General features: G+C 36.4%; 1 protein-coding gene across 1 annotated transcript; it reads right to left on the bottom strand.

The window, feature by feature from the left end:
- Nucleotides 1–22: 22 nt before the first annotated feature.
- Nucleotides 23–12,637, bottom strand: sgk3 (serum/glucocorticoid regulated kinase family member 3). The gene is made up of 17 exons (XM_061666337.1): nucleotides 12,424–12,637; nucleotides 7,891–8,050; nucleotides 7,744–7,827; nucleotides 7,593–7,665; nucleotides 7,439–7,514; nucleotides 6,914–6,995; nucleotides 6,547–6,596; nucleotides 6,411–6,468; nucleotides 5,255–5,338; nucleotides 5,057–5,188; nucleotides 3,739–3,851; nucleotides 3,601–3,637; nucleotides 2,947–3,033; nucleotides 2,297–2,392; nucleotides 2,065–2,220; nucleotides 942–1,031; nucleotides 23–731 (listed from the first exon to the last, which is right to left on the bottom strand). Exons 2-17 carry the CDS (start codon nucleotides 7,966–7,968, stop codon nucleotides 561–563), a joined length of 1,467 nt encoding a protein of 488 aa, XP_061522321.1. The 5' UTR covers nucleotides 7,969–8,050; nucleotides 12,424–12,637; the 3' UTR covers nucleotides 23–560.
- Nucleotides 12,638–14,246: the final 1,609 nt, after the last annotated feature.

Below are 14,246 nucleotides of genomic sequence, written 5' to 3' on the forward strand. Positions count from 1 at the left end.
TATGGTTTAAAATCTCGAGACAGACACTTCAAAAATGTATTTTATTACTGAGCAGGAACATAAACCTACAAGTCTTTGTAATAAAAAAAAAAAAATTAACATTTGTGACCTGTGATTCACAAAAACTGCTGTCCTGTGGCTTCTCAAGTTAATTCTACAGCCAGTCTAGAGTTCAGGAATATGAAACACACATAATTTTTCACAGAATTACAGCAATTACATGGAAATAACATACATTTATTTCAATTTTGTCTTTTAGAGTCCAGTGACCTTTTTTTTTTTTTTTTGACAGGACAAAGGTTAAGGCACATTTTAGGAGTGACATCCATGCTGAATAAATGCCCTTATTTCTTAAAATAGCATCTTTCATATATACTTATATAAATACAAATGGGTAAAAAAAAAAAAGATTTTTTCCCCCATCATACTTTGTTCCCAATAAAATCTGTTTTAAGTGCCGTTTCATATCATAGCTGCTGCCTTTGGCTTTGTAAAATAAGTGACAAGATGTAAATTTCTTCCCTTTTAAGAAGTTATTATGATGCGCCTTTGGGGATATATTATAGGAACGAGTCATCAGAGGGCGGCGCGTATGAGAAGCCCACGAAAGCGTCGTCGGCCTCCATCACGCTGGCGTTGACGATAGAGTGTTCCTGGGTCCAACACACAGAGTTGGGCACCATCTCTTCTGTGAACTCGGGGTCGAAATTTGAGATGTCAGAGAAAGAGTTCTGTTCAAAAAGAAGACCCCAGAGAGAAAAGAGAGAATGCAGAAGTTATGTAGTATGTTTGTTGTTGCAATACATTGAGAAATATGCAAATGATAACAATAAATATTACAAAGATAAATCAGACAATACTTAAGAACTAGTGGCTTTGACATATGGTATTTTCACACATTTTCAATCTTGTGCAGCCAATAATAGAATGAAAACAATTACCACGTTGGGCGTAAATGGGGCAGGAATCTTCTTCTGTTCAAGGTCATTCCAGTTGATGGAGGAGAAGAAGGTGTGAGTTTTGATCTCATTCTGAAAAAAAGAGAGAAAAAAATATACATATATAAATACAAAAACGATACCTGTTAAAACATGTTTATGAACTAGTAAACAAATTTAAATATGTAAACATCCATCCATCCATTTTCCGAGCCGCTTCTCCTCACTAGGGTCGCAGGCGTGCTGAAGCCTATCCCAGCTATCATCGGGCAGGAGGCGGGGTACACCCTGAACTGGTTGCCAGCCAATCACAGGGCACATATAAACAAACAACCATTCGCAATTACAGTCTCCAATTAATGCATGTTTTTGGGATGTGGGAGGAAACCGGAGTGCCCGGAGAAAACCCACGCAGGCACGGGGCGAACATGCAAACTCCACACAGGCGGGGCCGGGGATTGAACCCCGCTCCTCAGAACTGCGAGGCTGACGCTCTAACCAGTCGTCCACCGTGCCGCCCATTAACTATAAATTATATATACATTTATAATTAATATTTTTTATTTTTAGATGCATTTTATATAGTATATATGCTCTATTATTATGTAACAAAAAGTAGAAGTAAAAATTTATTTAAATAGAATTAAAATACATACATTAATATAATAAAAATGTATATTCATTCTTAGTCAAATTTATTTTTATAGGGTATTTATAATAAAGAGTAATCAATTTATTAATTATAAAACATAATTTTACTGCAATTTGGCTGGCAACCAGTTCAGGGTGTACCCCGCCTCCTGCCCGATGACAGCTGGGATAGGCTCCAGCACGCCCGCGACCCTAGTGAGGAGAAGCGGCTCAGAAAATGGATGGATGGAATATAATTTTGATATATTACTATTAATACAGAAAATATATGTTTTCATAATATTCCTTTTTTTGGGGATATTTAAAAACAATTTAACTTTCTTTTGTAAATCGTCATCTCTGCATTTTATGTTACACAACAAGAGGTTAAAAAAAAACAACAACAAAGGATGATTACCAAGGTTTTGGGTTGCAATGGTGTTGCTCATGCCACCAGATGGAGCTAATACAGCATGGAAAAAAATTGTCCACTCACAAAATCGTCCCTGGCTCCCAGCCTGAGCGAGCCGTCTTTCTCCAGAAGGCCTTGCAGCAGCAACCAGGCCGCGTTGGACACACCGGCGCGTATTACCAGCGGCTTGTGCAGAATGTTGTCGTACATCTCATGCGTGTCCCTGCTGTAAAACGGTGGCTAGAGAAAGGGACGCAGATTATCTTAAAAACATGTCATCTTTACCGTCATTTAGTGAACCGAAGAGAAGTCCCACCAAGCCAAATAGCATCTCATAGAGCACGGAACCCAGACACCACCAGTCCACGGTGTTGTCATACGGCTGCTTCCTCAGCACCTCTGGCGCCAAATACTAGTGGGCCGAAACAAATAAGCCATGACTATGAAAGCCAAAGCTCTTTCAGACACATAATACAAAAAGTTGTTGCAGTGGAACCTCTAAAGTAGTAGATTTGGATTACAAAAGTAAAAAAAAAAAAAAAAGAAAAAAAGTTCCTTGCAGGAATGGTTACTGTCGCCCAAAAACCCATCAAACTAGTTGTCCACTCACTCAAATTTCTGCTCAACTAAAACTCCACTCATCCAATCACAAATCTAACATCCGCCGTGTTAGATTCGTGATTTAGCCACGTTGGATTTGTGTGCCTATATCTGCTACGACTAAACACGGCACCAAAACCAGTGGAATCTGCAACGAACAGTTCAGCAGAACATCGGTAAATATATCTTTGACTGCCATTTATGTTGCTTCTTGGATTAGCCAACAGCACCCCGCCAACTGGTTGACTACCATATGCTTGGCAATTTTATGATGGTGACAGTTTGCACTCTGGAACAAATTGTTCTAAATTGTATTGTAAAAGTGGATTAAATTGGTGGGTTCCACTGTACGAAGTGTAGCCGTACCTCGGGCGTGCCACAAAAAGTGCTGGTGGTGTCAGTCTGGGAAATGCCTTCCTTGCACAAGCCAAAGTCCGTCAAAACGATGTGACCCTTTAAAAGAGCCAAGCGGGACAGAACAGGGGATGTTTTAGACGACATGTGCCACAACAAGCATTTCGTTTATTATACACCAGGCGACTGAGGGAGGCTATTGTCAGCCCCCGGAATGTTGGCTCTCCCATTCGGCGTTCCCGCACTGTCTCCCTGCCGCTAGGGTAGGGGGAATCATTGGGACGAGCTAATCCAATCACATGCATCCTGTTTGAGATGGAACTGGAAAGGATAGTGTGTCTACTGCTAGCACAAGAGAAAGACAGAATAATGTGCAGTCGTATAAACAGTCGCACGGGGACAATATAGTTGGTAGACTTGTTAGAGAAAGAAAACGCACACACTGGTCACTGAAATAACTTGAAACTGACAAAAGTAAAATGGAAAAGAAGATTTTGCTTTATTTTCGTATTCCAGAATGCCCGAATGTAGCAAAGCGTTCCCGTGACAAAATGGGGCCAGCGCCGCATTTCACAGGAGGCCAGGTTTAAAGTTATTTCAAAGTTGTTTTTGTCCCCTCATTTCACTTAACCCTTATTGATCACAGGGGGAAAATGTGGTACTCACTTCATGGTCAAGCAGGATATTTTCAGGCTTCAAGTCTCTGGAAGGAACGGTCACAATGTTAGTTCATTGCTTGATTCCGCACAGAAAAGTGTTTAAAAGTTATGTTATGTTGCACGTCATTGGAGCGTTGGTACGTACCTATAAACGATGTTGAGTGAGTGCAGATAGCCGAGTGCGCTGGCCATTTCGGCAATGTAGAACCTGGCTCGGGGTTCCAGAAAGGTCCGCTCTTTTTGAAGGTGGAAGAAGAGCTGACAATGACAGCGAGTCAGTCATCTGTGACTGTCCTTCAAAACTGAGCATTATCGTCTCCATAAATGCAGGATCTGTGATACGGTGGATTGTGCAGGTGTACCTAATTTTGTGGCGAGTGAGTGTATATTGTGCAAACTCATTGTTTATTTGCGGAAAAATGAAAATCCCGCAGATGTTACTTGTTTAAATAATAACGCCTAGCAAGTAAAGGTTATTTATTATTTTTACTTTACATATTTTTGTAGGCCAAAAGACTATGACTGAAAGTGATACAGTGCATTTATTTTATTTTGATTTGTGGCTATAAAAAAATGAGTTTGATTTGCTGAGTAGGTACAACAGTTATGTTTGAATCAAATTTTAGCGGTAATTCAAATGGAATCCTCATTTAATTCATATGTAATTTGTTACATTTTAAGTAAATGTTTAAAATTACAATTCAAATTCTAAAACATGTAATCCAAATTTTATAACCAACCCCTTTTAATGCAAAATTATTAATTAAAAATGTATCATTTTGTATGCTATTTAAATTTCAATGTAATTTAATTTGTACATAATTCCTGAAAATGTTTTTTAGGCCGAAAGTTCAATAGAAAGACTATGACTGAAATTGACATGTTTATCTTATTCTATTTCAATTTGTGGCTGAGTTGTTAAATTAATTAAATTGTAGAAGTTATAATTCAATTTGTTAAATTGTAAATCAAATTTAATGCCAAAACTGTAAGTATAAATTTTTTTTTTTTTTTAAATCAATTTCAAAATATATATTATTTTAAAAAGGTAATCATGTTTTATGTAATTTAACTTCTAAAAATGTAATTTAACTTGAATCGAATTTCATGTAATTCCAGTATAATTTATCATAGTAATTTGAATCCCTTAACAGGTCTTTTTAAAGGCAATTAATTAAAGAGGGTGCACTTTGCGCTTGCAACGTTCGCCGGCATCATTGTCAACATGCGCATGCTTGTTAATAGAAATGTCATGTTTTCTCTCTACGACTCACTGTCACGTCAGCTTTTAGAAGGAAGATACGCAGAGGAAGTCGGCGCTTAAGTTCCGATAAGAACGACAAGTGCGCTGGCTAGAATTCGGCTTTCAGGGTCAAATTCCTCTGACAACGATTGTGTGCGTTTTCCTTTTTCCAACATCAGCTGTTTTTTGCCCGCCCCCAAATGCGTGAATCACTACTCACTTCCCCTCCGTTGACGAAATCCAAGACAAAATACAACTTGTCTGTTGTCTGGAAGGAGTAATGAAGCCCCACCAAGAAGGGATGTTTCACATTCTTCAGCAACACGTTGCGCTCGGCCATGATGTGTTTTTGCTGAGAAACAGAAATATCAGTATGCGTGCTAGAAATACGGAACTGGTCTCATCTTCATGCACTTACCTCTTTTCTGTTGAGAATGACCTTTTTCTGTAGGACCTTTATCGCGTAATACTTTGCGTCCAGCTTCCTTTTTGCCAGGAACACCTGCATAGCATGGAAGACACAGTGAGGAACAACAAACCACAGCAGTACTTGATTCTTACTTCCTCATCCACAACTCATATGAATGCCACCACACACACAAAAAAGCCCAGCTAATTTATTCATCATTTCATATTGATTCAACTTTTTGCGCATTTTGATAAGTCAAAGTTTTTTTTTCATAGTTTGACCGAGGGTGCGATTTATACTCCGGAGCGATTTATATGTGAAATTATTAACACGTGATTATATAATTTCACGCTATTTTCACACTGGCAACCACAAGAGGGCGCTCTATGGCTGTGTATCTGTACATGCAACTGACGAGGAGTCTGACGAAAATGACGTAGAAAAGGAAGCGGCGCATCGTCTACCTCCGGAGTTATTTCGAAGTGACACCAGGGATGAAGATTTCATTGGATTTAGTGATTCGGAGTGACACCGATGGTTTGGTAAACTTGTTAGCATGTTCTTTATGCTATAGTTATCTGAATAACTGTTAATATGTTACGTTAACACACCAGGCACATTCTCAGTTCGTTGTTTATGCGTCATGTAACGTTAGAATACTGTACACCTATTCAGTTTCTTGTTCTCTATTCTATTTTTATTTTAAATTGCCTTTCAAGATAAAAAACATGTCTGTTCTTGGTGTTGGATTTTATCAAATAACTTTCCCCCAAAAAAATGCGACTTATATGTTTTTTCCTTCTTTATTATGCATTTTTTGGCTGGTGCGACTTATACTCCGGAGCGACTTATAGTCCGGAAAATACAGTATGTTACAAAGCACACTCAAAATGATGATCTTACTCTATAAGACACCAAATGTGGATTTGTGCTTCAAACTAATACAGCTGTGTTTTAGGATAGCGTCACAGAAAGACAGGATATTTACAATTTAAAACACGTTTTAAACCTTTTACCATTCATTTTAACTTGATTGCCAAGATGCGCAATTTCAATCAGAATATCAAAACAACTTTTCAAGGTATACGTTATTCTGTCAGGCTGGAACTGCTTACATTAAAACATGTTATCTCACTGTATTTTCACAATTTGACTATTTGCATACCTTCCCAAAACTGCCCTTTCCAATGACTCTTAAAAAGTCAAAGTCAGTGGGCTTGGCGCTGAAAGACAAATGACAGCGTGTCATTTCCCCCAAATGTCCTTGTGTCAATATAAAACATCACATGTTGTGAACATACTGTGGGTTTCCAGAGGGTCCCAGGTTAATGTTTCTGGAAGATGAGTTGTTCTGTCAAAGAGCAGAGATAAAACATTAGCACGTGAGATTATAGAGTTGAGTGAAAATCTATTTCTTTTTTGTTTTTTGACTCGGCATTGTCTAGAATAGCGGTTCTCAAACATTTTACACAGCGTACCACCTATAAAAAAAATAAATAAAAAGTGACAGGTGGATACCAACTAACAGCAATGGAAGAAAAACAAGAAGTAGAAACATACATTTTTTATTATTATTTTTTTTAAACACTAAAGATCACTACGAAATACTTGTGGCTGCTGGTGATCATATTGACTAGAATTACTGGAAAAGAAATATGAACAACTTACTTTATCGTCTTCATCTTCGGACGCGTCGGAGTTCTGCAAGTTTTGCATTTTGTCCATTAGCAGGAAACTCCTCACATCTGGACTGCACATTTTAAAAGGGCGACAGAACATTTGTATGGAGTTCTTAATCAGTATCATGATATTGGTGTAAAGTGGCTATAAAAAGTCGACACGCACCTGTTCAAATGCCAGGTTTCTGTGATGTAAAAAGTAAGACAAAGTCAGATAATTTAAAACTTTTTCCACAATTCATGTGACCTATAACCTGGACATCTCAAAACACTTTTTTAATCTTGTAGAAAGATGAAATAAAAAATTATCTCTGGGGGGAAAAAAATTAATTAGAGAGATTATAGGCCACATTAATGGTGGAAAAAGCTATTTATCTTCGTCTAGTTTTAAATAGGGGTCTGTAGACTTTTTATATCCACTGTACATACCAAACTGGGATTTTTTTTGGCCATACTTTTGCACCCCCAGTAATCAGTATTTGTCCATGGCCGTGGATGGCCATGTGTCACTTACTTGTTGCAAAGCTGCGGGATGGACACGATGCCTTTGATGAACTCGTGCAGGCCAGCTCGTCTCTGCTTGATGAACTCTTGTTTAAAAAAAATGCACATGTGGGAAAAATATTGAAGCTTAGTTTTGATGTGTACAGAAGTGGACTGACACTCACCAGGTTCAAAATTATCCCCGAAAATCCTCTTGGCGGGAATCTTCAAGCTTAACGACGGGAACTGTTTTTTTAACTGCAACGAAAAAGACGACAATCTTGCGGTCGCCGACGCATTGCGGCGAGTGTAAGTCACAAAATGGCCGCCACTCACCGTGTTGTAGAGTTTATCGAACTCGGCGTATCGTCTGAAGACGAACCACTCCTGCTGCCCCACGTTGACGATCACTTTATAAACCTGAAAAGAAGAAAAAGATGCATTTCGGTAGGGTAAAATCACTTAGGAACATATTTGGCGTACCGTGTAGCGCTTTTTCTTGTCCCTCTGCTCGTTGTGGCAAGGTATGCTGACGTTCGGCAGGCCCGATTGCTCCTCCATCTTGCGGCGGGCAAAGAAAGGTAACGAGGTAGCACGCCAACGGTTCCTACTTCCGGGGACGACGGGTCAACGATGCATCTTGCTGTAGGGCCATAGAGGAGAACAGAGGAAAATCTATTTTAATAAACTTCGAGTAAGTCCCTCACACCGGAGAAATGCCTAGGAGTCTCTACATCAATGAAGAAAATTACAGAAATATTACACAAATATTACAGAGAATATAAAATGCAGGCAGAAAATATTTTTAATTTGAAATAGTTTGTTTAAATTAGGACAACATGAGAAAATGACATATTAGCCAGAAATACACAAATAAATATACTTTAGAAATATATTTAAGATGAATAATATATTGTACATTACAAAAACCAAAATATTAAACAGTAAAAAAAATATTAGAAAAACTAGAAAATTACACAGACTCAGAAACAAATAATAATTCAGACCGAATACAGACTAATTAGGTTGGAAATAGTAGAAAATATTACACAAAAGTACAGATACAGGTATATTAGGACAAGAAAAATAATAAAGCATATGAGACAAAAATACAAAAATATCAGACAGAAATATTTGAAAATACTAGGAGGAAATAAATACAGAAATATATATTTTAAAAAAAAAACATTTGACGGAAATTACAAAGTTAATGCAAATAGGAAATTATACAAAAATATTTAGGAAAATGTTGAAAATGGCGTTGTTCATAAAATTAAGTAAATGTATTTTTCTTTTCTTTTCTAATCACGCCATCAATTTGGAAATGAATTCAAAAAAGAAAAGAAATTCATTCAAATAACTGGACAGACAAGTAACAACTGAAAAAGTGTACAGTATGAAACTGGCCATGAGTTATGTCACGTCTTCCGACAAAGCTCTTTGTGTACACGTCTGAGAGCGTCCATTGTGTGCTGTGCAGTGAGGTCAGCCTAGTTTGTTTAGGAGTCCCTTTGTCTCCCTCCGGCCACAAGCCTCGTAACTTTGGCCGTGTGCGCTTGCCGTGGACGGAGGAGGAAAAAACAAACGTTTCTCTATTGATCTGGCACCAAACACATCCTGGCAGGATGCGGCATTCTGCTCACGTCGAATGGGGCGGAGGGACGGGAGGGAGAAGCAGTCAAAGAGTTGGGCCTCTTTAGGATGCATCCAACATGACACTAAGGCCTCCTTTTGTTTTGGCTTCAGTTTTCACTTTGCACTGATGATGAGGTGGCAACTGTTAATTCACCCACGTCACGTGCGATTGTCAGTTTTCAACAATAAAAAGAAGCCATTGCTTTGTTGTTCATAAGGATGAAATATCATTTCACTATTATAGTGGGGCAACAGATCACAGTTTTCAGTATTACAACTATATGGCTAAAATAAATACAGCACACTACCCCCCCCCTCCCGCCCCCCCCCTGACTGTCTGACACGAAATCAGACTACATTTTCCTGTTTTAGGTCAATTGGTATTACCAAAATTATTTCTATTTGCTAAATGCCAGAATAATGAGAGAAGGATTTTTTTAGACACATATTAGACAATACAGTTCTGACTAAAAATATTGGCAATATTACGGCAGGGATTCGCTAAAGGGAGGAGCATGAGTTAAAACATTTGGTACAATTACACAATACAACCAGAACCAAAGCAATACACACACAAAAATGATAAATCGATCTAAAAAAAAAAAGTTACACAACTATTAGAAAGAAAATACAAACGAGTAAAAAAAGAATACAAAAAAATAGACAAAAAGACAGAGAAGTATTAAATATATTATAATGTTAGAAAAAATATTTGAAAATATTAGGGCAAAGATACAAAATTATTAGATGACAAATATAAAAATATCAGAGGAAATCATCGCAGAAACAAAAATTACAAGAATATTAGATGGGGGGGGAAAAAAAGACAAAACGACAAAAACACTGGATCTAATATACATAGACATTACAAAAAACAAAGGACGCAAATGTTAGTGAATGAAAACTATTAGGGGGAAAAAAGAATACCAAATTACAAGGCAAACAAAACAAACAAAAACTAAACAAATAGAAAATGCAAAACTATTAAGATAAAAAATTTGGCAAAAAGTACAAAAATGTATGTGAAATATACAAAAACAAAATTTGACTAATAGTACAAAAATATTGGGACCACAATATTAGGAAAAATATTGAAAATAGAAAAGAAATATGAAAATATTAGACAGTAATCCATTTCATCTCTAGTTTTTGCATTAGCAAAGAGTCTACAGGGATACTGTTCCACTTCAGTTGCCTTTTAATTACAATAGATTTGCATTTAATCTTTAAGATCTGTTTGTTTTTACAAAGTTTTTTTTTTTTTAAACAAAATCATTTGAGCACAAATTTTCTATTTTCCCCATATTTAAGCGCATATTAAATGTTCGGCGGAAATGTCTTCATGATTGAGTCAATGATGGGTTGCGTGAACGCACCCTTGGAAGAAGATGTCAGCTACCAGCAAAATGCCTTCCATCTGTGCTCCGCTCCGACGCCTCATTGACCCGAACACACGTTTTAACATTCCAGGAAGACGTTCTGCGCGAGCGGAGCAGGCCGTGGGGGAGTAACCTATGCAATATGTACAATTTCAGCCAACACAGCTACTCCTATATACGGAATGCTGCAATTTACCACACCCACCGACGAGCATTGCTTATTGGTTTTAATAAGAAAACGAAGGGGAATAAACCTGTTACTTGGTCCATGTGTTTAGACCGCCGCATAAAACAACTTGTGCTGACAGGCATAAATATGCGAGGGCTACTACTATGAGGAATCCAAAATAGAGCGCTTCCTTAAGAGGGCATACTTTTTTCTAAATCTTTGAAAAACAACACTTGTAAAAGAGTAAATGGAAATGTATTGTACTGTACTTTACTTAAAAGTTAAATACAACTGAACTGTACTTGAATGGTAAAAAAAATACAATGATAAAAATAACATACATGAAAAGTAAAAAACTATATTGTAATGGATTAAAAATAAAAAGTTCCAACAGCCTGTATGCATAACTACACGCTTCATTCTAATAAGTTTGATTGTATCGCATGTTTTAAATGATGTAATTTTGATTTGTATTTAATAATAATTATTATTTACATACCACTAGTGGTACTCGTACCACACTGGGTAGCACTTCTCTAAAAATTGCCCAAATATATATATTTTTAAAATGTTAAAAAGAATGCTCGGGGGAAAAAAGAAATTGGGGAAAAGTACATCAATGTTAGACAAAATCCATACATATATTATAAATTCAAAAAGATTACAAATACTAATATTAGAATGCAAATTTGATGCAAATTTCCAAACGGTGGGACTAATAAAGGTAAGCTTGTCTTATATTAAATAAATAGTATAACATAAAAACATCTAAAAGCATCAGGCAAAAAAATGTAAAATATTAGTAATAAAAGTATTATAGTATAAAAATACCCAAATATGAGCACAATCTAAACTTGAAACATACAAAAATATTAGATGAAAAATGGGGAAAATATTTGAAAGAAAATTAAGCACACAATGCATGAATATTAGGCATTAAATACAAAAATAATGTCAAAAAACACTGAAATGGACTGAAATGTTAGAGAAAAACCATGTGTATACTTGGAAAAAAAATACAATAACTAGATTACGAATACTCAAATGTTAGAATAAATGTTTTTTTAATTACATGAAAAATAAAAAGTACCAGTCAAATAAAAAACTACTAGGTAGAAAATACAAACATATCACGTAAAACCTAAAAGCATATTACATAACAATACAAAACATATTTGAGACAAAAATATTAGAAAATAATACGAATCCATTAGACATAAATATATATAAAATATGTAAATATGAGTACAATTACATATTACATTAAATATACAAAATATTAAATGAAAAATACAGACCTACAATTAAAACATGTATAACTATGAGGCAAAGAATACCAAAACAAATGTTTTCAAAAAACAAGAATAAAAATATCCAATTAGTACCTGGAAATAATTTACAAAATGTGTTAATCTTATGAGGATTCACCTTAGTGAGCGTCTAACAAGTAATATAAAAATAGCAGTAATAAAAATAACAACAATATTTTTTAAATTAGACGAAAATAACAACAAAATAACAAAATATAACCACTCCACTAAAGGAAACTGAATTTTAAAATGAGAAAGTTCTGCATAAAAAAGAAAATAGATTTAGCTCGTTGAAGATAATTAGCTCTAGTTTAACTTCCGCCTAAATAGTAAAATACAGGCAAAGAGCAGTCTGGAAAGTAGGTGTTACGTAGTAACACAAACTCAACGTCAACGTAAATACATACACATATGGACAAATTAATACATAGGTAAGCAGCTACGTTTTCTTAAAAGAAATTAGCCCCACGGCTAGCCAGCGCGACGTTAGCGATGCAAGGTAACGTTTAAGTCGAGCTCGTACCTTTCGGTGTTTAGAGGTAGCGCTCCCTCAGTCCTCAGTTAAGCCAACATTTGTGGTGTTTGAGCCGGGATAAGGGGACCCGTCGCCCCCCCCCACAAACCCCTTCCAATGTTACGGCTTTTGATGTCCTGTTGCTACTTGTGAGATTCAGCAGAGACAAGCAGGAAACATAAGTCTTTCCTGGTCGTAGAAAGTTCCGTGGTAAATTCGTCACGGGACCTGAAGGCAACAGGCGTGTGATTTTGACCTTAAATGCATATTTCTAGTTCCGGTATGTACTTTCAAAATGCATTGCAGAATATTTATACATTTTGGAAGAAAAAAAATGCTAGCAAACAACCACAAAGCGATAAACAGATTTTGTCTGTTTGATGATGGCTGAATAGTTTTGAAAGGGCTTTATAAACTCGAGGACATACATTTGAGCTTTTACTTTTTTTTTTTTTTTTTTTTTTTACAACAGGTTCCGGTTTTATGTGCTTTGCTTGACACTTTACACAGATGATGACTCAAAAATGCAGCGTCGATTCGAAAAGAAACATGTTAGTGCCATCTACAGGCTAAAGTAGAACTTGCTACTAAATAGCCACACTTGTTCGATATAAATTAGTCTGGATTGAGTACAAAAACTGAAAATACCAGTTTAATTTTTTGAGAGGGAGTCGTAGCTGTGGTAACTGGTAAGTACCAAAATATTGCATGGAAACATAAACAAATAGAAAAAAAAATACAAAAATGGTCGGGAATAAATGCAAAAAGAATAGATGAAAAATATTCGAAGAAAAAACTCAAATATTAGGCAAATATGTAAAGATATTAGATGGAAAATGCACCCCAAAAAGTTTTTAAAATACAGAAAAAATAAAACAAAAATATCGGACGAAAATTCCCAAAACTATTATAACAATATAAAATAATAATACTATACTAGTATTGGCGACAAACTGCAAAAATATTAGATTGCGCAGTATGGATGTGACTATTTTGTCCACTGGGTGGCAGCAAAACACTTTATACAACAGCACCGGTAAAGTGATTGTGGTGGTAGATTAAATTGAGTGGATGGTAGTCTATCGACAGTTGTTTTCTGTTTGTAATTGTACCGCGTTCTTTTGTAATTTTTCCGGTTCTTTTGTTGATAAGTTTGTGGAAGGAGTCAATGATCAGACCAAGAAATAAGCAGTCATATACACAAGACATTTCCACGCATTGGAGGTCATTCAGCGTCTCGCCAGGATGAGCCGGTCATCTTCTGGGATCTGTTTTCCTTTTATCTGTGTCTCTACCGTTGCCACAAAGTGTAGGGAGTTTCCATCGGTTATCCCGAGTGCATAACTTCTAGTCAGGAGGTGCCTGGGTACCTTGCTTGACACATTTGCAACTCCTGATAGCACAAAGTATGATGATAGTCACTCAAGCGGGATCAAAAATTGCTCCATGGATGTTTAAAGCAGTGACAAAGATGTGTCTAATATTTTTATGTACAGTGGGTACGGAAAGTATTCAGACCCCTTGAATGTTTTACTCTTTTTTTTTTTTATATATTGCAGCCATTTGTTAAAATAATTTAAGTTCATCTTTTCCCCCCACAGTGTATGCACAGCACCCCATCTTGACAGAAATGGAATTGTTAAAATTTTCGCAGATTTATTAAAAAAGAAAAACTGAAATATCACACAGCCATAAGTATTCAGACCCTTTGCTGAGTACTTAGTAGAAGCACCCTTTTGAGCTAATGCAGCCATGAGTCTTTTGGGGAACGATGCAACAAGTTTTTCACACCTGGATTTTGGGATCTGCTATTCCTCCTGGCAGATCCTCTC

This window comes from Phycodurus eques, chromosome 21 (assembly GCF_024500275.1).
Source record: "Phycodurus eques isolate BA_2022a chromosome 21, UOR_Pequ_1.1, whole genome shotgun sequence".
NCBI classification, from domain to species: Eukaryota; Metazoa; Chordata; class Actinopteri; order Syngnathiformes; family Syngnathidae; genus Phycodurus; species Phycodurus eques.

Coding starts and splice junctions, on each gene's coding strand:
- sgk3 (XM_061666337.1), bottom strand. CDS start 7,968: ATGGAGGAGCAATCGGGCCTGCCGAACGTCAGCATACCTTGCCACAAC. Junction 6,469..6,546: donor GGACCCTCTGGAAACCCACA/GTATGTTCACAA, acceptor TTTGTCTTTCAG/CGCCAAGCCCACTGACTTTG. Junction 732..941: donor CCCCATTTACGCCCAACGTG/GTAATTGTTTTC, acceptor CTTTTTGAACAG/AACTCTTTCTCTGACATCTC.